The following is a 24,762-nucleotide window of genomic DNA, read 5'->3' as shown; positions in this document are numbered from 1 at the left end:
GGAAGGCTGAGCGAAGGAAGATAGATGCTTTTGAACTGTGGTGCTGGAGGAAAATTCTGAGAGTGCCTTGGACTGCAAGAAGATCAAACCAGTCCATCCTCCAGGAAATAAAGCCAGACTGCTCACTTGAGGGAATGATATGAAAGGCAAAACTGAAGTACTTTGGCCACATCATGAGAAGACAGGATAGCCTGGAGAAGATGCTGATGCTAGGGAAAGTGGAAGGCAAAAGGAAGAGGGGCCCAACCAAGGGCAAGGTGGATGAATGATATTCTGGAGGTGACGGACTCGACCTTGGGGGTGGCGACGGCCAACAGGAAGCTCTGGCGTGGGCTGGTCCATGAAGTCAAGAACAGTCGGAAGCGACTGACCGAATAAACAACAAAAAGCACTTTTAGTCATTGAATACTTGACATCTGCCCTTGTCTATGAATATTCACTTCATTATCTCAATTCTGTGAACTGTCCTGCAGTTTCTGACAGACACAGATCAATAGAATTATGCCTAAGGTCTATAGTACTTATGCATGCCTTGTTTAGCTATCACAGTGTAAGTGATTAATCAGTGGATATTCTAAGACAGTTTTTGTCTCATACTGGTATGTGTTTCAGATAAGAGCTGACCATGAGTATCTCTGTACTTACTAGTTACTGAAATTAAAACTTCATTCTTTAACATCCTTGTCAGTTTGTGTCATGTGGTTTAGGGCAACTTTGGAGGTCTGGGGACCATTTTCACACACACACATACACGGACCCTGCCTCACACTGCACTCTAGCTGCTGCCTCTGTACTGCTGAACGTGCGGGCAGCAACAGCAAAAGAACAAACAAACTGCTATTTGCCACTGTTTTTTGGTGACAATCCACTACAGAAAGCTGGAACATCCAAATTTAGCTTGAAAACAAGGTAAATTTGGTTGTTTTACCCTTCTGTAGCAGTTTGCTGCCAAAATTCAGTGACAACCTCCCCCAGATTTTGGCTGCCCCCACAAATTTCAGCAGCACCAAGTGTCATGGGCCAATGCAAACTAATCTCCCCTCCCCCTGCCCCACCTCTCATGCTCCAGTTTTCTGCTTTTCCAACTACTTTCCTTTTGCTTTCTAATTCTGGGAATGTCTCAGGGAAAGGACAGGCCTATCCATATGAAAGATAGGCCTTTCTATCCATTCCATAGAATACTCTACTCTTCTTGCCAGCTTCCCCCACCTGCAGTGTCAAGTTTACAGTCCATTCTACCACCACCTTCTGCCATTTGAATAGACCAGGTGTAGAATGTCCCGAAGAAACAATACAGACAGATGGACGTTTTGCTACTCCTTTCCTTTCACATCTCTTGCACTTATGATACTGCAGGAGTTGTACTAAATCAGAACCATTTTTATTTTAACTTTATACAGCAGTACTTATTAAGAGACTGATAAATTGTGAATGACACCATCAAGGAAATTAAGAAAAGCAAGTAGGGATCAGGTAGCACCAAATTGTTGAGCTACCCCAGTTAACCACTTGGCTGATTGTGATCGTTGCTTCCCACTTTACATCTTATACCTGACTAAAAATATCACATGCTTAGTATCAGATGAGGATGGCACATGAATGTTTAAACTGCTGCTTTTCTCAGCAAATACACACAAGTGGAGGACCAATTATTTCCTGCTTGCATTTCCTGATTTCTGGGGAAATCAGTGAGGTAAATACATGTGCAGTATTGTCAACTGACTGGAGGTGCATATTGCAACACATGACATTGTAGCCAATCCACAGCAACCCTGCAGATTCCCTCTGGAAAAGCTTCATTTTCACAGAGTACTTCCAGTCCTTTTTTTCCCTTAATGCAGCTCCCATGCGGTTCAGCTGTTGTGTGCCTCATTCCTCTGGCTTAAATCCAGCACGATGGGCATCTGGATTAAATCTGGCATGATGGGGGGGTGTCTTTCACCTGGCTGTGAGCTCAGTCAAGGGGTGGGGCCTTGCCTGTTGTTCCCCCACTGTTGTGCTTTTCCACCATTTCCCGGTAGCCTGCGCAGATACAGGTCAGGTTTCTGTACTTTGCCACTCATTGTAATTCATTCTTCTTTCCATCTCCACCACCCCGAAGTAAACAACCTGGGCTTAGCTGCCTAATTTTCTAAAATCGCTAAATCTCTAAAGGCACAATCCTGTTCATGCTTAGACAGAAAAAAGGCCAACGTGGTCAGCCTGGCTGGCTGGGGCACGCTGGGAATTGTAGGCCTTTTTTCTGTCAGAACATGCATAGGGTTGCGCCCTTAGTCTCTAAACTGCTAAGCCTCCAAAATCATTAAATCACTTATTAGCTATAGTGCTAAATGACTATACCACTAAGTCGCCATAGCACTAAATCGCTATACGACTAAGCCACCATACAGCTAAATCGCTATAGCACTAAATTGCTATGCTGCTAAGTCACCGTACAGCTAAATCACTATACTGCTAAAGCGTGAAAGCCACACCTGAGGTTTTCCCCTGCTTTAGCACTTTAGCAATATGGTGGTATACCATGGCTCCGTATGCACGATATTGCTGTAAGGTTCTATCTCACAGTAGGGACATGGGAGTCTCATTTCTGTGGAGACTGGCAGACTGTGGAGACTGGCAAGCACACTTGTTGGTGGGATGTAGGGAAACTTCAGAGAAAAGGCTGTGCTCCTTTTCTCTGGATGCCTGATATCCCTTATAATACATTTCCTTCCCCTGAGCAGGCAAAATAAGGGGGCCAGGACCAAGCTTATTATATGTGGTTGATGACATTCTTTTTGACTGGCAGGACTCTGCCCACCCCACCCCAAAGTAAGGCAGATTAGAGTGCAATGTGGCCTGTGAAAGCAGCTGGTTTGGAAGGGGTATAGTCTGCTTTTTTCAGCTTAGTTTGCCACTGACAAACCAAAGCCGATTTAAGGAAAAAGTGGAGAAAGGCTGTAAGTGATTCTCAATGAATTTCCATTAAGAGGTCCCCAATAGGATTGCGCCCTAAATGCCTGTATTTTTGGAAAACATATGAAACACTGATTTGTTATGTGTGGTATGCATTTCAGATTTTTATTCACAATTGATAGGGCATCTTCGTTTTCAGCTACATGGAAAGTAATTTGTAACTAGAGTATTCATAGCTAGGCTATTACTCATACCACAGTGAACTGTGTGTGGTATATTACCAGTCTTCCAAGGGGTAAATTATAATATGATGTAATGAACTGTAGCTAATTTGAACTTTTTTTTACCTCAGGTAAGCCAATACACCTTTGCCATGTGCAGCTACAGAGAGAAGAAATCTGAGCCTCAGGAGTTAATGCAGCTTGAAGGATACACTGTGGACTATACAGCACCTCATCCAGGTATTTTGATGTGTAATGCTTATTCAGTAGTTACTAAATATTCGTGCAAATTGTTCCATATAGCCATGCAAAACACAGCTGTTCACAGTTGTTAAGTAAAACTACTTGAATTTGCAACTATCACACCAACGTTTGGTGAGGGGGTTGTTTCTCTTTTTCCAAAGTCCCCTAACAATAAAAATATTTGTAGCATTCTGTGACCTGGTTTCTTTTCTTGTTCCATTCTTGATCCTATTGGAATCAAATTAAACCCTTCCTCCCCACCAACAAATCGTATAGGGGGTTTTTTTGTTTCGTTTTTAGCAGATCTGAGTCATAAGTCTATCTATTATCTTACATAATTAAAACAACTGATATCATTAACTGATTAAAAGGCTCATTTTTCCCCATCAGCATTAAATGGAAAGCAAGTAAGTCTGTGTAACTGCGGCTTTAATAAAAGACATAATAGAGTTCTTTCATTTGTGCTTTAGCATTTCACTTTTGCAAGGACCAACTCAACACAGTAGGCAATAGAGGCAGCTGCCAGGGACAGCAGGATTCCAGAGGCTCCAAGTTAACTGGAGAAATCCCTCAAGGGGGAACACAATCCCCCAACCCACATGCAAGTGTCAGACTGTTGTTTTGAGTGTTTGTTTCTATGGTCCAGAGAAAAGAGGCTACAACCAGAAATACCCGCAAGGGAGAACACAGTTCATCTCTTGCTTTATACTTTGTTGTCACTATGATTTGAGGTAGGGGGTAAGTGTGTCCTGCTCCCTTCACTCTATTCAGTTTGTTGAATGGAATTAGGAGGATGTTGGAAGAAGCAAAATTTCCCTTCCTTGCATACAAGAAGATATGAAAGGGAGAATTGTTAATTTCAGCTCAGTCAACAAAAGAGATTGAGTAGGCCCTGACTTTGCCTAATTTTGCAGGCCTCCAAGGTGGTCAGATGTTCTTCAATGCTGTAAAAGAAGGTGACACTGTGATATTTGCCAGTGATGATGAGCAAGATAGAATCCTGTGGGTTCAAGCAATGTACAGAGCAACAGGTCAGTCTTATAAGCCCATTCCCGCAAGTCAAGCACAGAAGATGAATTCAAAAGGAAGCAATATCCACACAGATGTATCACTGAGTAAGTTTACTTTGTTCTTAATTTACAGAATTTCATTATCATAATTAATCAATATTGACACTGAGTTTTCCTGACAGTTTGTGTCATTAATAGCCATGAAACACCTGACTTGTAGCTCATTACTGCTGTTGTGTTACTTTTAAAAATGTGCAGTTGATATTGTTAAAGTTCAAATACAGATTCCCATGGAAACTACTTTTTTAAGGATTATTTTTCTTTCAGTGGTTTTATTGGATTTATAATAGTTATTTTGGATCTGATTTACTGCATTGCTCAGCAGCTGCGCAACATCCACCCAGAGGCTGCAGTGACTGGTTGGTGCAGTCATAACAACCCTCAGCCTGAACTACACCCAGTTAAGGAGAGAGCAAGGTACCATAGTTGTATGGTTCCTGACTGGGAGGAGTTGTGAGTGTGATGCTTCAACCAGATCAATGCGTAGGAGAACAGTAACTGATGTCTGCAGCTGCAATTTGTCCAGGTCTCCTGTCAGACAGGGGTTTCAATCCTCACACAGCTCAAACATAGCCTGTAACTGCAGCACCAGCCTGCAAACAACCTTTTGCTGGGGAGAAATCCAGAGAAAGAAGCAAGAACTTCCATTCCAGCCATGCCAGCTAGCCAACTCCACAGCATAATAGGTAGAAGGAATGGTCCACACAGGCTCCTCAGTGATTCTTTTTAGACAATGCTCAGAACACCACACCAAATGGACACCATTTTTGTATTGGTGGTGAACTCCACACGGCAAGCTTCTCTTCTTGGGATTCTGATAACAATGATAATGTTAGCTGGAGGAAGGGATCTGCTGTGCTAGAACCTCACTCCCCTAACCAATGGAACAGTCAGAATGGAGGCTTCTGAAAGGAACCTTGTAGTCTCCCAGAGGCCTAGGCCATAACACACACACCCTTCTCCTTCCAGTCCCATATATACCCATCCATATAGACTAGGATTAAAGGACTGCATATGGAGCCATAGTTAAATTTACACAAGTTTAGCATTAAATGGATACTGGGTTTGATCCCTGCTGCAGTCTCGCAGAAGAAAGGGCTGAGGAGAGATTCAAACACCTAAGTGTGTATTATGAGAGGAATCAAAGTAAGTGGTGCAAGAACCAATGGTCTCGCTTGGCAATTATCAACCCCAGGATTCCTGTCATTTTGCAGAGCTGCCTTCTTTCCATCAAGATGTGCCTCCTATGTGCACTTGGTTATTTGCCAGTAGCTGCTGATATTTTTCCAGCAGACTTCTGCTTCATGCAATCACTTCATGGTTTATCACACCAGCAGTACTGGGAAGGGGGGGCGGGTGAGTCAAGAGGATAATCCCATTACTCTTGCTAGTGTTCCTATGTCAAGATTGTGGCCAAGATGTGGACTCTCAGACTCTGTTCCACTCCTGTTGTGTGACCCATCATGAAGTCAGCTGAATGAAATACCAAGCAAATTCTATAAACTGTCATAAAAACAGAGACACAATGAAAGTTGCAGCTTTTATGGAACGGCACCCATTGCAAACCCTGAGTGTAGATTGGGTTCTTTCTCTTTTTGTTAAGAATTCCAGATTATATTTAATTTTTTGCTGTATTTTTCCAACTGGTTCTCAAGGCTTATTCTCATAGGCCAGTGTACCAATGTGGAATCCAAATATGTCCATGCAACTCCATTACAAGTGCATGAGTCCACACTAACAAGAAGTCAAGGCTTTAATGGCATAACATTGTACAATAAATACACTGATTTTAAAAAAGATAATAAACATGTAAACTACTGTGCATTTTTCTATTTTTAAAAGGTAAAGAAAAAATAATATAAGGAAAGAGCAAGGCTACAAATTATTTTAGAAGGTCTTACTTGAGTTTGTATGCAAGGGAGAGAGAAAGCACAAAGGAGCACTGCTCTCTTTTTTCTTTTCTGTACCATCAGATAATAGCAGATATTTATACAACAAACAGTAACTGAGAAAGTGTAATACCCCTTCTTAGTATTGTTTGAATATGGGGAAGGTTTTTAGAAATAGGAAATTAATACAAAACTGATCAAAACTTTATTGTAAATAAAATGCTGTTCAGTTTAAAGCTAATTCTCATTTGTTTCCATTATTTAACATCTAGAGTTGTTTGGGCCATGTAAATTGTGCATAAAATGTACTTTTACTCTTGGATTAGGAGTGCTCCCTTTGGGTACAAACTTGCTATCATGTATATGTTTATTTGTCATAGGACTTCAATGGGATTTAACTGTGCAAAGGACTGCAGCCTAAAGGGTGTTTAATCATACGTGGTGTTGCTTCCTAAACTCTAGAAAAATATACTGCTGTTTCTGCAGATGATAATCTCATACCTTAAACCTTCAATGTACTGTCACACTGTTTGGTTGCTATATCTACTTTGGTGAAATCTGTCACATGGATGTGACTCTTGCCTTGACAATGCAGAGCCAAGTGATATGAATTAGTTTGTGCATCTTTTCAAGATGTGATGCTGCAGATCCTTCAGCTTGAATTAAATAATTCTTCCATCTGCAAATACAGCTGAAAGTTGGACTTGACATGGATCAATATGATCTGGGGCTAAATTTCTAAATGTGACTGATTATGTTAGCATCATACCCACAGATCAATATGGAGTTTTATTATGAACCTAACTCTATAATTGGGTATAATCAATAAACTTTTGTCTCCTTTTATATAGAAATTTTAGACTTGTACTATGCAGTTTTTTCAAAAGTACATTTAGGATGCATCGTTTCTAGTAATGAACATAAAAAGACCTCTATTTGAAATTAAAGGAACAAAGAGAAGCAAAGACCTTATTGTAAGGGTTAAGTCAATTTTTGAATTGATTTCAAACTATTCGCCCTCAATGCTGCGTATGGAATCTAAGTGCGCTAATGTGCTAATGGATAACTAGTCCTTTTGGCTACTGTAAGGCTTTTTCTGTCCATACTTGGTAGACAATTCACATTGAGGATTTTGACAAAACATACCATTAACGAAAGCAATCACTAGAGCTTGTCTTTTGATAAACCCGCGGGGTTTAAAGGCGTTGAAAGATGCAATCTCTGAATAACAATAAATTTGGGTCTTTGAAGTGCCATTTAAGATGGTATGTTATATATAATTTACACAAAAAAATATTGCTCCTAGTTTCATTAGTCTATTCTGAAAGGTTGGAGGAGCTTTTTGCCATTACTACATTATGTTTGTTTCATTAAAAGCTGCAAGCAAAAAAGAAAAAGGCTGGAAATGACCCCTCATAAGCCTGTGTGTTCATTTCTGCTCCAGTTTGCCATTTGGGAAATGGGCTTCTAGCCATGTTTGTTTGCTACTTTGGCCTGTGATATACATCTTCTTAATGCCCATAAGCACAGGCTTGCTCAAATGTTTGTGTGTGTGCGTTTTAAATAGATACAGTGTCCTGTATTCAGCAGCTTTACACTTCGTACCTTGTGAGAAAGGCACCCCAGAAATAAAGTCTCTGTTTTGCCACTGTTTTTTACAACTGGGTTTTCTAGAGGCACAGCAGAAGTCTACAGTGTTAGAATAAACCCTGCATTATTTTTGCAACACAGTAGAATGGATTGTTCATTCTGTTTCATTCTGATACTTTGGGGTAACTTTTGCAGTTGATTTGGCCAGCATATGAAAAGGGTTTTTTTTTCCTTCTGCTGTCTGGTTAAAAATTATGTTATATCCATGGTTATATTTAAACCATTGTTATTTGTTTAGATTTTATTATGATAGGTGTTTATCAGGGAGAGGGTGAGGGATGGAAGGGAGGGGAGTTCCTGAATAAGGCTATTCTCCCATTAAACTTAAAGCCAGTCTTAAAGTGGGGCCATCCACATGCTTTCTCCTTCCCTACAATCAGATGCAGATCGTGCTCAGAAACATGGCATGGATGAGTTTATTTCTGCTAATCCTTGCAAGTTTGACCATGCTGCACTCTTTAGAGTACTTCAGAGGCAGACCTTGGATCACCGATTGAATGATTCCTATTCTTGTTTGGTGAGTAAAAAGGCTCGAATAAAAGAAGCGGGGAAGAGAAAAAGTGAGAAATAGTTGTTGCAAAGTGGTCTTTTCTTTCAGACTCATTTAATAACTGTGCATGAGGTTGGGATAAAGGATTTCAATCGATTGGCTTCAAATTTGAAAATTATACACTTGAAGGCTACTGCTGTGCCACTCAATACAGAAAAGAATAGACTCAAACTGACTCTGAACCATGGTTTATGAGCCCCTCTAGGGAGGGCTGAATAAAAACAGAAGGCTTTAATAAATATGAAACCCTCTGTGGTCGGATTTGCTAACACCTGTACAGGCATTTTAAGGTACAAATCCAGTTTGCCAGATGTCAAGCATTATGTTGTCTTTCTTGTACTTCTCTTTTATGGACTGGGGAGGGAAAAGAAACCAAAAAATAGAATCAAGACAATGGGGGGGGGGAGGCAAATAGAGGTATTGTGCTTGTACTCAGCTGAGTCAAGGTTAGCTTTGTAGGCTTAAATCCTGGATAAATTACTTACCATTCTAGAGGTAGTCTGTAAACTCAGTGTTTTTAATTTTCAAAAGAAAGTGAAGAGCATTTGGGGAGTGGGGGTTCCAATCATGAGGATGCATAATCAAGATCAATTAAATGAAAAAAAGGAAACAGAGTGCACGTTCCATGCTTACATCCTTACACATCGATCAGTCTTTGACTTGGCTGCCTAGTTTGCTTTGCTTATAATCACAGTACATTTATTATGATCTGCCAGCTAATAAAACAAAATACAGGATCACAACCTCAATAAAACTGTTTATAAAAAATGACAAACTTAAGAACCGTCCAAGAAAAATGATCCAACTCATGAGAAGAGTGGAGGCTAGGAGTATCTTGAAAGATGTTTGTTCTTCTACACATAATCTAGTGCAATTTGAGGTCTGTCCATTAACTGAAGTGTAAGTTCTCTGCTTGATGCATCTTTTATTCACATATCTCTTAAATTGGTAGTTTTTGATTTTGAATTAAGGGCCATTTCACACATTATGCAGCAGCGAAGCCAGGTTCATCACAGAGTGTATGCTTGACAGGGATCTGCAGCCAATCCTGGCTCCCTGACAAGCGTACCTGTATTATAATGCATATTTGTAGAGACATGTTCATAACATCTACATTTGGAATTTCAAAAACATCTTTGGTGGAAAATATGGGCTCAGTGCCTTCTTGCAAAAGAATTCTCATTGGGCTTCCCAGAGCCCTGTTAATTCCCCAGTGCTTGATATATACAAACACGGAGCATGGGCTGCTATGGGAACAGGAGGGTCTGTGCAGGCTTTCCTGTATCAATCAGTGAGTGTAAGTACCTGTACACTGCCCTTCGCTAGGTGGGGCTTGAGAGATACCCAAATGTGCTACTGAAACATAGAATGTTGGAAAGCTGCCTTATACTGAGTCAGATCATTGGTCCATCTAGCCTAATATTGTTGACATTGACCTGGTTCACACAACACAACAAGCCAGAGTATGGGTTGACTGTGGGTTGTTGATGAACTGTGGGTTGTTACTGAATTGTAGGTTGTTGTTTTGTGTGAACCCAGCCACGCTAAACAAACTGTGGTCTGTTAACTACAAATAACCTGCATTCACAACCCATCAACAAACCATGGGTTCTCTTCATGGGTTGTTCAAAGTTAACAAACTATTAGCATGGCTGGGTTTACACAACACAACCCACAATTCAGTAACAACCCACAGTTCAACAGCAACCCAGACTTAATTCATATTGTGGCTTGAGACCATCTTCTGGGACCATCTTCTAGCAAAGCATGCACTTTACCACTGTGCTGTGGCCCTCCTTATCAATGGCATTTGGAGGGAAAGGGGGCTTCATTCTAATCCTTACAATTTTTCTGTAAAGATAGGGGGTTTCTACTATGGGAAATTGGCCACCCTTAAAGCCCTTACACAGATACCAACTAATAAATAGTAGAAGTTCTTCTGTCAGATGAATTTGGATACATTTCTTTCATTTTACCTAACATGATTTGAACAGAACGCTTTCAATCTGCATATGCTGAAAATACCTTTTAAAAGTATGTCTTTTGCACTTCAGTAAATTAAATGAATTTAATGTATAATGTATAAGCTACATGCACCATTTCTCCACAAAATAAAACCAGCCTAATATCCAACAATTAGATTTAAACATAACCTATGATTAAAACTATTAGCAATACTAAAAATCCTTTATTGGACTCTCCAGTAGACAGTGGGGAGCTTCTAAGCAATTATAAAATAAAAAAGGTATTACCACGACATTACCTAACTAAACACTCATAGCTTTCTGTTGTGCTAGCAGGGCTGTGTGTGTGAGAGAGAAAAAACACTTGGAAAATCTCGTGCAAGAATTGGGAAGAACTCCTTGGGCTTTTTTTTTTATTATTCTTATGCTTCCAAACATGTTTGCACTGCTCAGAATAAAGTATTAATAGATCTATTCATTGTAGATAGCCAAGCCCTGCTTGTATTACTGACATAAGTAGTACAGTAAATGTGTCTAGCACATACAGCTTTTGAAATTATTATGAAGAAGAGTGTTCCATAATCAAGGAGCCATTATCTTTCAGCTCTGTCAAATTAAGTATGCTACTGAAAATTACAAGTTAACCCTACTTTAAAATGTTATTTACTCAGAACCAGAGATAATTATTCTTCACACTTTAAAGTTGTGGTTTTATAGATAAGAGAGCATCTTTCATTGTATATGTTCCCTTTACTGAAAAGCAGTTCCCTTATTAAAATAATTTTTAGAGGGATAGCCATGTTAGCCTATTGCAGCAAACTAACAAAGAGTCTTGTAGCACCTTAAAAATTAAAAAAAATATTACGACATAATCTTTCATGGACTAGAGCACCACAAGCATCTGACGTGTTTAGTCCATGAGAGCTTATGCCATAATACATGTGTTCCTTTTTAAGATGCTACAAGAATTTATGCTGTTCTTATGGAAATAAGTTGGCTTTTGAAGGTGCCTGAGTGTCTCCGAGAGGACTCGGGTCCTGGGTCCTAATAGACTGTTCTTCAGCGTCCCATGCCTCATGGTCATGCAGTGTAGTGCCTTCCCAAGGGTCTTCATTTTCCTGGGCTCTTTCTTCCTTGCCTTCCTGTAGGGTCAGTATTTCGTTTTTGTCTGCTGTTTCTGAGCATCAGCACATGCACCAAGAGTCCTGCAGCATGCACCTCTCCCCAGAGCGCATGCCTCTGACTCCCTTCGTCCAGAGAATATAGGTCTCAGTCCACCCAGCTCCACTACTAATTCCTGCTGAAGTAGGCCCAGTGCTGGACTGCAAGATGTGCAGTCTAGATGCAAACTCTGGCTTTTAGATGTAAGTGCTGGGGTATCCTGGGGGCAGGCAATTTGTTCCTCTTTAACCACTGAAAGCTAGGGTCAAAGTCAGTAAGTGATTTAGGCTGTTCTCATGTCCAGTTCAGTCTCTCTTGTGCTACGTGTATCTCTGTTGTCTTCGCTCCCATAACATAACTTTTCCAAACCATTCCTCTTTACTCTTCCTGTACATTTTTTTCCACACAAAAGAACACTATCCTCCCTTCCCCAGTTTGTTGTATTTGAGAAAATGTATGGAAAACAATTTTGGACATTTTGACGGATATGTATTTTGGATACACATATTGTGGAATATTTTATGGTCGAACTAGTCCAACAGCAACAACAAAAATTCATGACATTTTCCATTTTCAGGCTAATGATTGTTGTAGCCTGGCCATTTTTAATGCATGAGCACTGTTGGAATTAAACCTATTAAAATATAATGAGTTAGAAAGGTTTGTATACTGCAATGCAAAATTGAATATTCTAAGCTTATTTCTCTGTGAGAATTTTATTTGAAAAAAATGAAGAAAAGAACAGTCCAGATTCATTAAAACACTTTCCCCTCCCCATCTTTTACAGGGTTGGTTTAGCCCAGGCCAAGTCTTCGTGCTAGATGAATATTGTGCTCGTTACGGTGTGAGAGGCTGTCATCGCCATCTCTGCTATTTGAATGAATTGATGGAACACTCAGAAAATGGCGCTGTCATTGACCCAACCTTGCTCCATTACAGCTTTGCCTTTTGTGCTTCTCATGTTCATGGCAACAGGTATTTTAATATGCAGACAGGCAGCAAAAAGTCATTAGTCTACATTAGGGGAAACGAGCAGTGTGTTTAGACTCAGCTTCTCCCACTCACTATATAGCAAAGCATCAAAGGGGTTCAGTTGATACAAAACATCTATGTTGGTTCTGGAGTGCAATAAAACATTTTCTACAAAAGAGGGCTTCAGTCTAAAATATTTGAGGGGCATTTCTCGCTTTATCCTGCAGGCATGTTTGCTGCATGTCTCCCCATGAACACCATAGAAAGTAAAGGGGAGATACTTACCCACAAACACATAACAGAGTGGGGTCTGGGAACAATCCATTCATAGTAGTATGAGCCACATCACTACTTTGGGAGACACCACCGAGGTAGAAAGTGTATGCCTTCCAAAGAGCTGTAGACCTGTTACAGGAATGCAGATTACTTTTGGCCCTATTGGTGATCTCTGGGTGATAGTGTGAACTGATGTTATCATTGACCTACACCCATGACTAAGACCTCTTCTGAAGCCTGACAGTGCTCAGCACATCAGGGAAAGCCACCCAGATCCATCATAGATTGTGCTCCTTTTTAAGATGCTACAAGAATGAATTGCTTTTCATATTTGCTTTGATTCAACTTCTCAAAATCCAGACTGAACTCTGCCTTGAGCTAAATTTGGAAGCAGTGCTAATTATGTTTGTTTGGTTTATAAAGTAAAATTTGAAACTGAAATGTGTATGCACTGTTTGAATATTCTGAAACTCAAGATACCCTTGGACAAAGCTTCAATTGTTTGGGGATTGGGTGGGTTGACTCCAAAAACTTCCTGTGGTGGTCTCTGGCCTCATTGCCCTCTCCATCCTAGCCCATGCTGCTTTCCTGCCCTCTAGGACTTGTCCTTCATTTCCAAAATAGACTGAATTCTGTCACAATCACAATAAATTGCAATAAATGGACTTTCTTTCCAAGAAATTTTCAGTTTTTCTGAGAGTATAATTAGGACTTGTCTGATAAAAGGCCTGAATTTTGTGGGGCACAAGGTAAGAGAGCCATGGCTGTATGCTTCAAAGAACTGGTGCACTTTCATCCCATGGGGCAGCTGGCTTTAGGTAACCTTGTTTTAATCCTTTCAGCATATGTTTCCATATTAATGTCTGGTAGGAAAAAGCATTTTTAAAAATCTATGTACATGTTTCAAGAATATAAAATTTTGGGTTTAATATAGTGTTGAGTGTTTAGAATGACCAGCGCTTCCAGGATCTTCAGCCACCCTCCACTGCTGTCAGCACTCCTTGCGTAGTTCTGGAAGCACTTGGTATTAATTGGTTGCACTTGACAGCAATCCTGCAAGCACTCCACCAACCTCTTCTCTCCTTCTCCTGAGGCTAAGAAGTTCTGCTCAATCATACCTAAAGTAAACTTCCAAAGGATAAGGGGTGTCTTGCCAACTTCTTTAAAAGAATTATTCAGGCATGCCAACTTGTTTTTCCATTCCATTGTGTGTGTGGGGGGGTGTTGTATGTCCAGAGTTTCCACTGATAAAATTAGTGTTTCTCAGGCTGGGGAGAGCCATTTGTGTGTCAAGTGTGAGTGGATGAATGGGAGGCAGGATGGTGTGTGTGTGTGTGTGTTTATGTGTGAATGTATGTGGATGTGTTGTGTGAATAAGTGGGGAGGTGTTACGTATGTGTTTTGTGTGAGAATGGATACATGTATATTATGTGTCTCTGAATGAATATGTGTTTTATGTGTGGATGAATGGATGTGTACTATGCATGTGTTCTGTGTAAGAATGGAGTGGGGGGAGTGGTCCTCCCCACTTTTTGCTTTGACCACGATGCTTTGAGTGGCTTCCTTTGCTGGCATGTGGCTCCTGGATCATTATCCATGAGAGTGTGGCTGTAGGGCATAAAACGGTTCCCAACCCCACCAGTATACGCACACCATCTTTATTTTTATTTTCCTTGCAGGTTGACAGATTTGGGATGAGTTTACGATTGTATAAAACGTAATTTTATTTATATACCAAGTTAGATAGTTAAAGTTTCCAATACAGCAAAGTGGATTCATGAAAAGGAGCAATTCATGACATGAACATTGTATATCAAATTTGACTCACTTTCAGATTTTTCTTTAAGGCAATCTGTTTCTTTTGTCCTTAACTGTATGACCTAACTTTTCACTTACAGTCCTCCTTTCCCCCATTAGGCACAAGCTCACCTATTGTCTGTTCCCTTTGTTGTCCTCCCACACTTGTCCTCATGCCTTCTGCCTAAAATCGCCATGGAAAGCTGGCCAAAGCTGACGTTTAGTATTGGATCTGGAGATCCAGGCAGGTGGACCCCATGGAGGGATTGGGGCTGATTTATTGGAAGCATTACAAGTCTTTCTGGTTCTGGCATTCTGTAAACGTTCTAGGCCTCTCAATCAGGCCTACACTACTTGTGATGTCCCAAGTCAAACGCCAGTCCACCAATCACATTATTGTAATGCTTGGCAGACAATTTTTGCATCCTACGCAGTAAAACAAGCACAACAGGAGGTTTATAAAGCCTTGACAGGCCACCATACATAGCTTATGAACAGTATTTGTCTTGGAGGTCGCACACTGTGCAGACCTGCTCTAGAAGCTGGTGTATTCCAGTGTTCTCAGATTCTGAAAAGGTAGGTGAGAAATCCTGCCTGTGGTTCACCCAATTTAACCTCTGCTATGCCACTTTACACTCTCCTTCACGCCCCTCTTCAACAGTGTTCAAGTGAGCATACAGGTGATGCCACCAGCTTTACATGTAGTTTCTACTCATGCAGAGAGGCCAGTTTGAAAGCTAGTGTCTCTGCACTGGGGGTATATACATGGCCACTGGGCTACGTACATGGCTCTTTATGACTGCTGCATGGTGGCCCATGCACATACTCCCAAGGTGCTTGCCTAATGACAGCTGTATGTGTGTGTGAACTGGAACTTTCAGATTGAAGATCCTATGTGAAACTAAATTTTACATATGAAGTTAAACCTGGAAGAATAAGAATTATTATTATTATTATTATTATTATTATTATTATATTTCAGTTTTATACCACCCAACAGCCAAAGCTCTGGATGGTTCACAACAAATCACAATGTTTATGCATTTGTGTGTCTTCCTGTGTACCCAAAGGAGAGACCTTCGCCCCTTACCTGCATTAGTGATTCAAGAGATCTCTTCACTTGTAATAGTCTGGTGCCATTTCATGTTCTCAACAAAGGCCTAGGAATTCTGAGCACAATCCAAGGTGCCACTACCTTGTTTTCAGAAGAATTTCCCTTTATGAGCAGTGCCTTCCTGGATTCCTCTGATCATGCTTATATATGAAGAATTTAAGAAGACTGTGCATCATTTACCAGGTGGTTTGGATTGCTCCTTTAGTTGCAAGTATTTTATTCTGATCTCTAAGACAGCAAAGACAGGCAGATGTTTGAACCTTAATAATAAAAGTTTGGAGCAATATATGATTTAACATAAAGGAGAGATAGCTAGCTTACATAAAGGAAAGGAGTCTGGTTTGTGGTACTCAAAAAGACTGGCTCTGTTGTCGGGGTCTTGTTCTTGCCTCCTATAGTTAGTACTTAAATTGGTGAGTGCAAGAGAGGACATCCTCGCAGAGCTGAGTTTCTCAGAGAAATCAGATGCGCTTGATTTCCACCCCTTTCCAATAATACTGTTTTATTCAGTGAATGGAGATGAGCTTTGCTTTGCTTTTTCTGTACAAAATCTCAAGGCCTTTGCTGGCAACAATGAAAAAGCATACTTTCCGTGCCAACTCCTCAGCCACCCGCCACATGCATAGAAATGTTTGCATGGAAGCCTGACTCCATGCAGCTATCTCCCTAGCCTTATTTATTGTCTGGTTTTGAACCTGTCAGTACTAATGTTCAGTGCAATGTTACTGATAATTGCCCAAACTTATTTCAAGAATTCAAAAGGAAGGTAGAAATATTTCTTTTATTTATTAACTTAAGTGAAGGACAACAGTGCATGCAGTGTGTGGAAATCTCGGAGAGCACGTCCTTCTCCACTGTGGTGAGCACTCTGTATGTATTCCTCCTATTGAAACCACTGTATTTGTGCAGCATTATGAGTGTTTTAGAAATAAAAGAATAGAATAGTGTTGCAAAGAGAGGGTCTGGCTGGTACTAAGATACTGAAATAAGAGAAAAAGAAATAGGAAGAAAGGGAGAGAGAAGAAAGGTAAGTCAAGGACACAAACAGAAGCGCTCACTCAGGATTGTGCACACACAGATAATAACATCCACTCATTCATCTACAGCATTACAGAGGGGGGAGAAAAGAATTTCGCAGACAATGCATGATAGGTCAAAGTTCTAGGCTGATATACGTGATTATACATCTTAGTTTTCTAAGTCAGACTGACAAGGAGAAAGACTACAACATCAAGACAAAGGGCCTTTATGGCCCAGTGATAAAATGGTTTGGTTGTGCTAGATGAGCAGTGTATTCTATTGTTAAGAGGGCCATCATGGCCCTGTTACCAGCCTGGCAATGTCTATTTAAGACATACTACCTTTCAAAAGCATGGAATATAGCAGTGCAAGTTATGTTTCCACTCCATAAAACAAGTAATTCACGTTTATGTTTAATATTAAATAACAGGGTGTTCTCATCATTGGTTTACAATCTGAATGTTAGACAAGAAAATGGAGTAGTGAGTGGGTCAGAAAGAAATACCAGGATGGTTCAGTAAGCTGACCAGATGAAGAGTTTCCCAGACCCCAAACCAAAGAGGCAAGCATATTTTGTATATGAAAGGAGTTGGGTCAAGAAACAGAGTCAGGTAGGTATGAGAACTTAGTTAGAAGGGAGGTCTGGGCTTTACAGAGCCAAACTAAATGAATCAGTCCTTTGAAGTTTCAAATGGAAAATAATATATCTGCAAGGAACCAGGAGGCAGACAGGTCTAGTTAAAGCCAACATTAAGCCAAGGATTCAAGGCTGAAGCATCTGTAGAAGCAGTAAGTAATCACAGATGAGGCCTGGAAGCACGAGATCAGAGAGCAAGTCCAGATTCAAGAAACTGATTTGATAAACCTGTCCATCTAGCCATCAACTAGCATTGTATCTCAGCCAGGACTTGTGACCTCCTCGTTTCTTGGTGCTAAGGTGTGTTAAGTGATGACTGAAGGGCAAGAGTCTCCCACAAGGGTGAACAGGTACTTAGAGTCTTGGGGGTGGCATGGAAATGTGAAGTTGAGACAACTGGAATGTCAGTCAAGAGAGACCTGGGGCAGGACTATCCAGAACTGGACACTAGCCCAACAATGGAAGCCTATACAAGGCATCTACACAAACAAGCTACCAGTCACTGCTAAAGAAGTTCTGTGGTTACACAAATTCCACTTTAGATGACAAGAACGCTTTGTGGATTCTCTGATATGATGTGGAACCTTACAATGAACCCTTCAAAGGGACCTGCTTTCTGCCCCATTACCTGACAACAGTGGTGATGAGGAATAAGCATAGCCTGCATTTCCTGTAATAAATGGCACCATGGTCATATCTGTGGCTGAAATACCTAGCAAGCCCAGATTCAGTAAGTATTATAAAGTCTGCCATCGGTATGAAGCTGGCAATCATCATTTCATTTGTGATATGAAGTTGACCAATATAATTTCATTGGAATGAGTCTGATAAATTTGTTCATTCTCAGCATTTTGACTAACTGCCGTACTGGGAGTCAGGGAGGAATTTTCCATAGGATAAAATAGAGTAGTGGCTCCAGGGGTTTCTTGCCATCGGATGCAGCATGAGGCTTGGCCCTTCTGTTGAGTTGTCTGAAGCTGTTCACTCCCCAGGTCGAGCTGATAGAGTGGTAATCTTGGGCCCAGGAGACCCAAGTGCAATCTGTACTGGTCTTGGGTTTGGTGATATTGCCAGTGCCACTCAATTTCTCTCAGCTTCCATTGCACATACACAAAACTGAAATAAAAATGACCTGGCAAAGACCATGCAAGCCATATTTAACAAATATTATAAAGTAATTCCTCCTTAGATTTGCTCAGCCAATCAGGGATCACATATGAAGACATGATGTCATGATGCTAATTAGCCATTTGGACTAGGCTATTTGCTGGCATCACTAAGGTCAAATTATGTCTATTTAGACTGAAGAAGGTGCTTCCTATACAGGTTATGTAGGTTATGTCAGCCAGCCAGGAATCACAAACAGAATACATTTGCAGCTTTTTTCTAGTAAGGCCCAAACAATCTCCAAAAGAAGGGGGCCTCTTGATTGATGAGAAACTTGCATGAAATGTGCCCCTCCCACTCAAGCCACCCTTTTTCTTCTTATATACATATGTCTCCTGCAGAGAGTTCCCAAGATAGAACCACAATTTAGTGATAGCAGAGCTGTTGTTGCTTCTCACTATTGTCCTTAGTCCTAGATTTGTATACTTCTAATATACATGCAGTGGGATAATTATGTAAATACAGTATAGTCTTGACAATCTCGACAGTAGCAGCAGAGGTTAAGTGAAGGTACGAAATACAGAAAAGGAGCTATTGTTTTCTTCCTCATCATCTCATCTTGTATCTAGTTTTCATGCTGCGACTTCCCATTTTGTCCTCCTCCTTCTGAAATGATGTTGGTGGGAAATACATGAAGTGCAAAGTGACTTTTCCCCCCTGCTGAGAAGCAGGTTGAATTGACAAAGAACCACCCCCACCCCCGGCTGGAGTCTCACTCCTTCTCTTTGGAAGAAGCTGATGTATTGAACATTCTTCAAACGGATAATAAAGGTGAAAGCCATCTCACGGGAATCAACTCAGCCTGTTACCACAAATGTTGTAATTTCACCCCTTATTGTTTTTAAAAGTATCCCTTCTGGGGAGACAAGAACAGAATCTGTAGCTGTTGAACTATAAGATACTTGACTGTTTTGAAAAGGAAATACCAGAGCATGGGGAAGAATTGCCTTTCTGGAGATGAATGTAGGTATCTTGTGATGAAACTGAGCTATGACAGAGCATGGCTGGACTGGTGCCATATTTTTCTGGCTGACGGTTAACAGGTTTGCAGCTGAAGGTTTTTAGGTGTTATAATACGTGCCATATGACACTAATTCTAGAGAACCTTCATTTCGTAATAGTCCATGTAGATGGTAGTTCTGGAGGAGGATGGTAATGCATCTTGTGCACATCCATTCTCTGTAGTCCATGTATCTTGGCAACTTCACCATGCCCTTGTTCTGTCTCCTCTCCCCCATCCCACTTCATCCCCACACTCTTTGCAGCATTTAATGTAAGGTTGATGGATGCAGTATGCTCTAAAAAGCAAATTATTCTATGTTAAAAGGTATTGTCATTCTGGGGTTACTTGGTTTCCAGTGTCTCCCCAATAAGCTGCTGTTATTTAAGCTGTTATTTAAGATGGAAGATGATTTTCTGGACCTAATGTAATGCCAGGGCCAGCCCCACCATTAGGCAGGCCGCTGCTTCAGGCAACAGATGCAGAGAAGCAGGGAGGGGACAGAGCTGTGTGTGCCATGTGGCCTGTGCCGCATCCCATAACCTAACTCTCGAGGACGCTGTCCTGTCACAATTTTGAAGTAAGAGTCAATTCATTGCCGGTCTGCGGATTGGGGGGAGACACCGTCTTGTATTTTGCCTCAGGCAGCAAAATAACTTGTGCCAGCCCTGCCTAATCTAAGATATTGTGAGGATGAAGAAAACATTCCCCCTGATGTACTCAGTAAATACTCTGCCTAGAGTGTTTATCCATTTGTCCTCCTTAACTATTTTGATGCACATATAGAATAATGCTAATTTGGCTAGATTAAATCTGTACACAGCCTTTCTTGCCACAACAGTTAAAATGTTATGTGCACTACAACCCCTGTGAGGTGTTAATATTATATCTGTTTTTATACTAAGTTGTGGTGAAATGTAGACTGCACAATTTTTCAGATGTTGACAGTTTTGGTGGCACATTCTAAAACCAATGTCCAGAGCCACCAGGTTCCTCTCTTAATTGAGAGTGGGAACTACTCAGTGGATCTGAATGTAGCAGTTACAAAAATAATCCATGCTCTTGCAGTAGGTGGTGTTCAGTAGTTAAGTTTTGACTTGCTTCAGGTTGGCAAGAAAAATCTGGACCCTCAAGACATAGGCAACCTGGTCCTGTTTACCTCCAAGGGCCACATTCAGTAGTGCAGGGGTCCCCAGCCCTTTTGGGCCAGGGTACATTTGGAATTTTGAAAGTTTTGTGGGCACTCTCACAAAATGGCTGCCATGGGGGCTTGCCTATTCATAAAATGGCTACCAAGCATGACTAGTCACAACACACTCTCATCTCCCAGAAGGCAAACAGGTGAGATTAAAAGAAAAAGTAACTTTCCCAAGAACCTAAGAGCAAGGTAGAGGTGGAGTCTTTTGAACCCCAATAAAGATAGTGTTGGAGGGCAGCCCTTCACTTTGCAGCATGCCAGCCTCCCAATTAAAAAAATAATTATAGAAAAGCTAAAGAAATAAAACAAAACATGAGGAGGGCCACAGAACGTAGCTGGCACCAAGAGGTGTCTGTGGGGCACATTAGTTTCCACCCATGGGCATTACATTGGAGACCCCAGCAGTAGTGGGTCAGGGGCTGCATGCTGGTGCACTTTGCCAGAGCCAGCAGTGGCTATGGCCAGAATCAGCATTCTCTTCATACCCCCTCACACACTCAACTCACAGCCTTTCCCCCATTCACACACACACACACATTCATGAGGAGAACTGGCATGCACTCAGGGAGGAGAGGATTCATTTTCCTCACCTACCATACTCCCAATGTAAATCACATACACACACCCAAACAGCTGTTCAGCAGGCTTTAGGGAATGCAGTTTTCATAGGGACTTCTGTGTGCAGGGATGTTTTCCCCATCACAATTGTGCTCTCCACAGCCCACCAAACTGTCTGGGACTACATGTTTAAGATTCTGGTTTTAAATCCTCAAGGTTGCCTGAAAAACATAGCATACAACTATATATGGGCCTTGATTAACATACTTGTATTGCAAAATAAGCCTCTGATTTAATGTAGAACTCACCAGTGCTTTTTCCTACAACTTTCCCCCCTAATATTTCCTCCTGCTTCACTGGGTTCAAACTATCATTTTCAAATATAGTAAAAGGCGTTGTCAATCCAATTATCTGCATGTCTGTATTTCAGGTGTTCGGAAATATTAAAGACCATTTCAAAATACAAGATGCAACTATGCACTGTTTACATGGACATGTTGTTGAATGATATGTGAATTATGGGTCATCAAGAGACTGTTACAAAGTCATAGGATGTGTAGTGTCAAATTGTGTCCCCCAACAAAATTTCTCTCAAAGGTGTGGTTTTGATCAGTCTCATCATCTGTGGACAGGAGAGGATTTTTTTCCAAGCTGATTTGGCCATTATCCCATGGGAGGTGTATGGTTTCTTGAGGCATTTATTTGTATCTGTTCCATAACCTGTGAACCCCCTTTCACTGAAGACATGCCTAAACTTGAGCATCTTTTGGAACTGTTCAGAAGATCTTTTATATCAGCTGGTATTTTGTGGCAGGGAGGGTTAAGCCAATAAACTTCTTGTACTCTAATTTATTCTCATGGTTGCAGAGTAGAGCTGTTCTGAGAAAAAATATTTATTTATTTATTTATTTATTTATTTATTTATTTATTAATCGCCCATCTGGCTGGTCACCAGCCACTCTGGGCGATGTACTTGTTGTTGTTGTTGTTCAGTCATGTCCGACTCTTCGTGACTCCATGGACCATAGCACGCCAGGCCTTCCTGTCCTGTGCTCTCTCCCAGAGTGTGCTCAAGTCCATATTCATTGCATCGGTGATGCTATCTAGCCATCTCATCCTCTGCCGTCCCCTTCTCCTTTTGCCTTCAATCTTTCCCAGAATCAGGGTCTTTTCCAGTGACTTTTCTCTTCGCATTTGGTGGCCAAAATATTTGAGCTTCAGCTTCAGTATCTGTCCTTCCAATGAGCAGTCAGGGTTGATTTCCTTTAGGATGGACTGATTTGACCTCCTTGCAGTTCAGGGGACTCGTAAGAGTCTTCTCCAGCACCACAGTTCGAAAGCATCAATTCTTCGGCGCTCAGCCTTCCTTATAGTCCAGCTCCCACAGCCATACGTTGCTACTGGGAAAACCATAGCTTTGATTATACGAACATTTGTTGGCTCGGTGATGTCTCTGCTTCTTACTATGCTGTCTAGGTTTGCCATAGCTTTCCTCCCAAGGAGCAAGCGTCTTTTAATTTCATGGCTACAGTCACCGTCTGCAGTGATCTTGGAGCCCAAGAAAGTAAAATCTGTCACTGTTTCAATTCCTTCCCCTTCTGTATGCCAGGAAGTGATGGGGCCAGATGCCATGATCCTCGTTTTTTTGATGTTGAGTTTCAAACCCGCTTTTGCACTCTCCACTTTCACCCTCAACAAGAGGCTCTTTAGATCCTCTTCGCTTTCTGCTATTAGGGTGGCATCGTCTGCGTATCTGAGGTTGTTGATAATTCTCCTGGCAGTCTTAATTCCGACCTGTGATTCATCCAACCCGGCGTTTCTCATGATGTACTCTGCATATAAATTAAATAAGCAGGGCAACAATATACAGCCTTGTCGTACTCCTTTCCCAATTTTGAACCAATCGGTTGTTCCATGTCCGGTTCTTACCGTTGCTTCTTGACCCTCATTAGGGGGTCAAGAAGCAACAGTACAAGTATATTTTGTACAGCAGTAATGTTGTAATGTTTTGTGCAACAGTAATGTTGTAATGTTGCAACAGTACAAGTATATTTTGTACTACCGAATGGCAGTACAGGTTTCTCAGGAGACAGGTAGGGTGGTCTGGTACTCCCATCTCTTTAAGAATTTGCCACAGTTTGTTGTGATCCACACAATCAAAGGCTTTAGCTTAGTCAATGAAGCAGAAATAGACGTTTTTCTGGAATTCTCTTGCTTTCTCCATGATGCAGCGAATGTTGGCGATTTGATCTCTAGTTCCTCTGCCTCTTTGAAACCCAGCTTGTACTTCTGGTAGTTCTCGGTTCACATACTGCTGAAGCCTAGCTTGTAGGATTTTGAGCATAACCTTGCTGGCGTGTGAAATGAGCACAATTGTGCGGTAGTTTGAACACTCTTTGGCGTTGCCCTTCTTTGGAATTGGAATGTAAACTGACCTTTTCCAGTCTTGTGGCCATTGTGGAGTGTTCCAAATTTGTTGGCATATTGAGTGCAGCACTTTAACAGCATCATCTTTTAGGATCTTAAATAGCTCAGCTGGAAGACTGTCATCTCCGCTAGCTTTGTTGTTAGTAATGCTTCCTAAGGCCCACTTGACTTCACTCTCTAGGATGTGCAGCTCCAGTTCAGTGAGCGCACTGTCATGGCTATCAGGGACATTAAGATCTTTCCTGTATAGTTCTTCTGTGTATTCTTTCCACCTCTTCTTAATCTCCTCTGTTTCTGTTAGGTCCCTGTCTTCTTTGTCCTTTATCATGCCTGTCTTTGCACAAAACGTTCCCTTGAGATATCCGATTTTCTTGATATATAATAAAACACTTTAAAACAATAAAATTCTACAATAAAAACATTTTCTAAAATACCTTAACCCACCTCAAATGCCTGCCTGAACAACCACGTTTTTAATGCACGGCGGAAGCTCATTAAAGGTTCTGAAACCATTGCTGTGTTATCTGTGATGCTCCTTACCTGTCCCTAAGGAAGGAATGGCACCTCTATGAAAAAATTACAATTTTCTTTTTCTCTCCCTCTCCCTGTAAAAGAAGGCCACTTTGCAGAATTTTCTCTGAATATTCTCCACTATTATTTGGTGGCATGTGCCATTTACCCCCCACATGGCCTGGGATTATGGTTGATCTGAAGCATGGTGTAAGATGCAAAATTGTAGTTAATCTGCCAACACAGTTGCGGCTGCTGTCACTTGCAGTGGCAGCAAAATGAAATAACTGTTGGGAGGGGGGGAGGGCAAGTCCTGCAAACCAACAGCACATACGTTTGCACTATCTTAGACAAACTACTTTGTAGAGAGGCCCATAGACAAAAGGTCATAATCTCTGTACTAAACTACAGATATAAAAATTGTGTTGCTCACCCTGGCCACC

The 24,762-nt window shown here is 41.1% G+C and overlaps 1 protein-coding gene across 9 annotated transcripts in view; it reads left to right on the top strand.

Moving 5' to 3' along the window:
* CADPS2 (calcium dependent secretion activator 2) overlaps window positions 1-24,762 on the top strand; it is a 441,065-nt gene that overhangs the window by 265,769 nt on the left and 150,534 nt on the right. For all 9 annotated transcript variants that reach the window (XR_014784449.1, XR_014784448.1, XR_014784450.1 and 6 more), the window contains exons 10-13: window positions 3,248-3,356; window positions 4,274-4,474; window positions 8,349-8,485; window positions 12,431-12,618. Coding sequence is in view for 6 of the 9 variants with exons in the window: in XM_084810861.1 (XP_084666987.1) it covers window positions 3,248-3,356; window positions 4,274-4,474; window positions 8,349-8,485; window positions 12,431-12,618 (635 nt within the window). In the remaining 3 variants the exon portion in view is untranslated. The remainder of the gene's footprint in view (window positions 1-3,247; window positions 3,357-4,273; window positions 4,475-8,348; window positions 8,486-12,430; window positions 12,619-24,762) is intronic.

The sequence above is a fragment of the Heloderma suspectum genome, chromosome 7, assembly GCF_057233095.1.
Source record: "Heloderma suspectum isolate Gila_16-S chromosome 7, 16-S_ref, whole genome shotgun sequence".
Classification (NCBI taxonomy): Eukaryota; Metazoa; Chordata; class Lepidosauria; order Squamata; family Helodermatidae; genus Heloderma; species Heloderma suspectum.
This window is presented reverse-complemented; position numbering and strand designations above follow the sequence as displayed.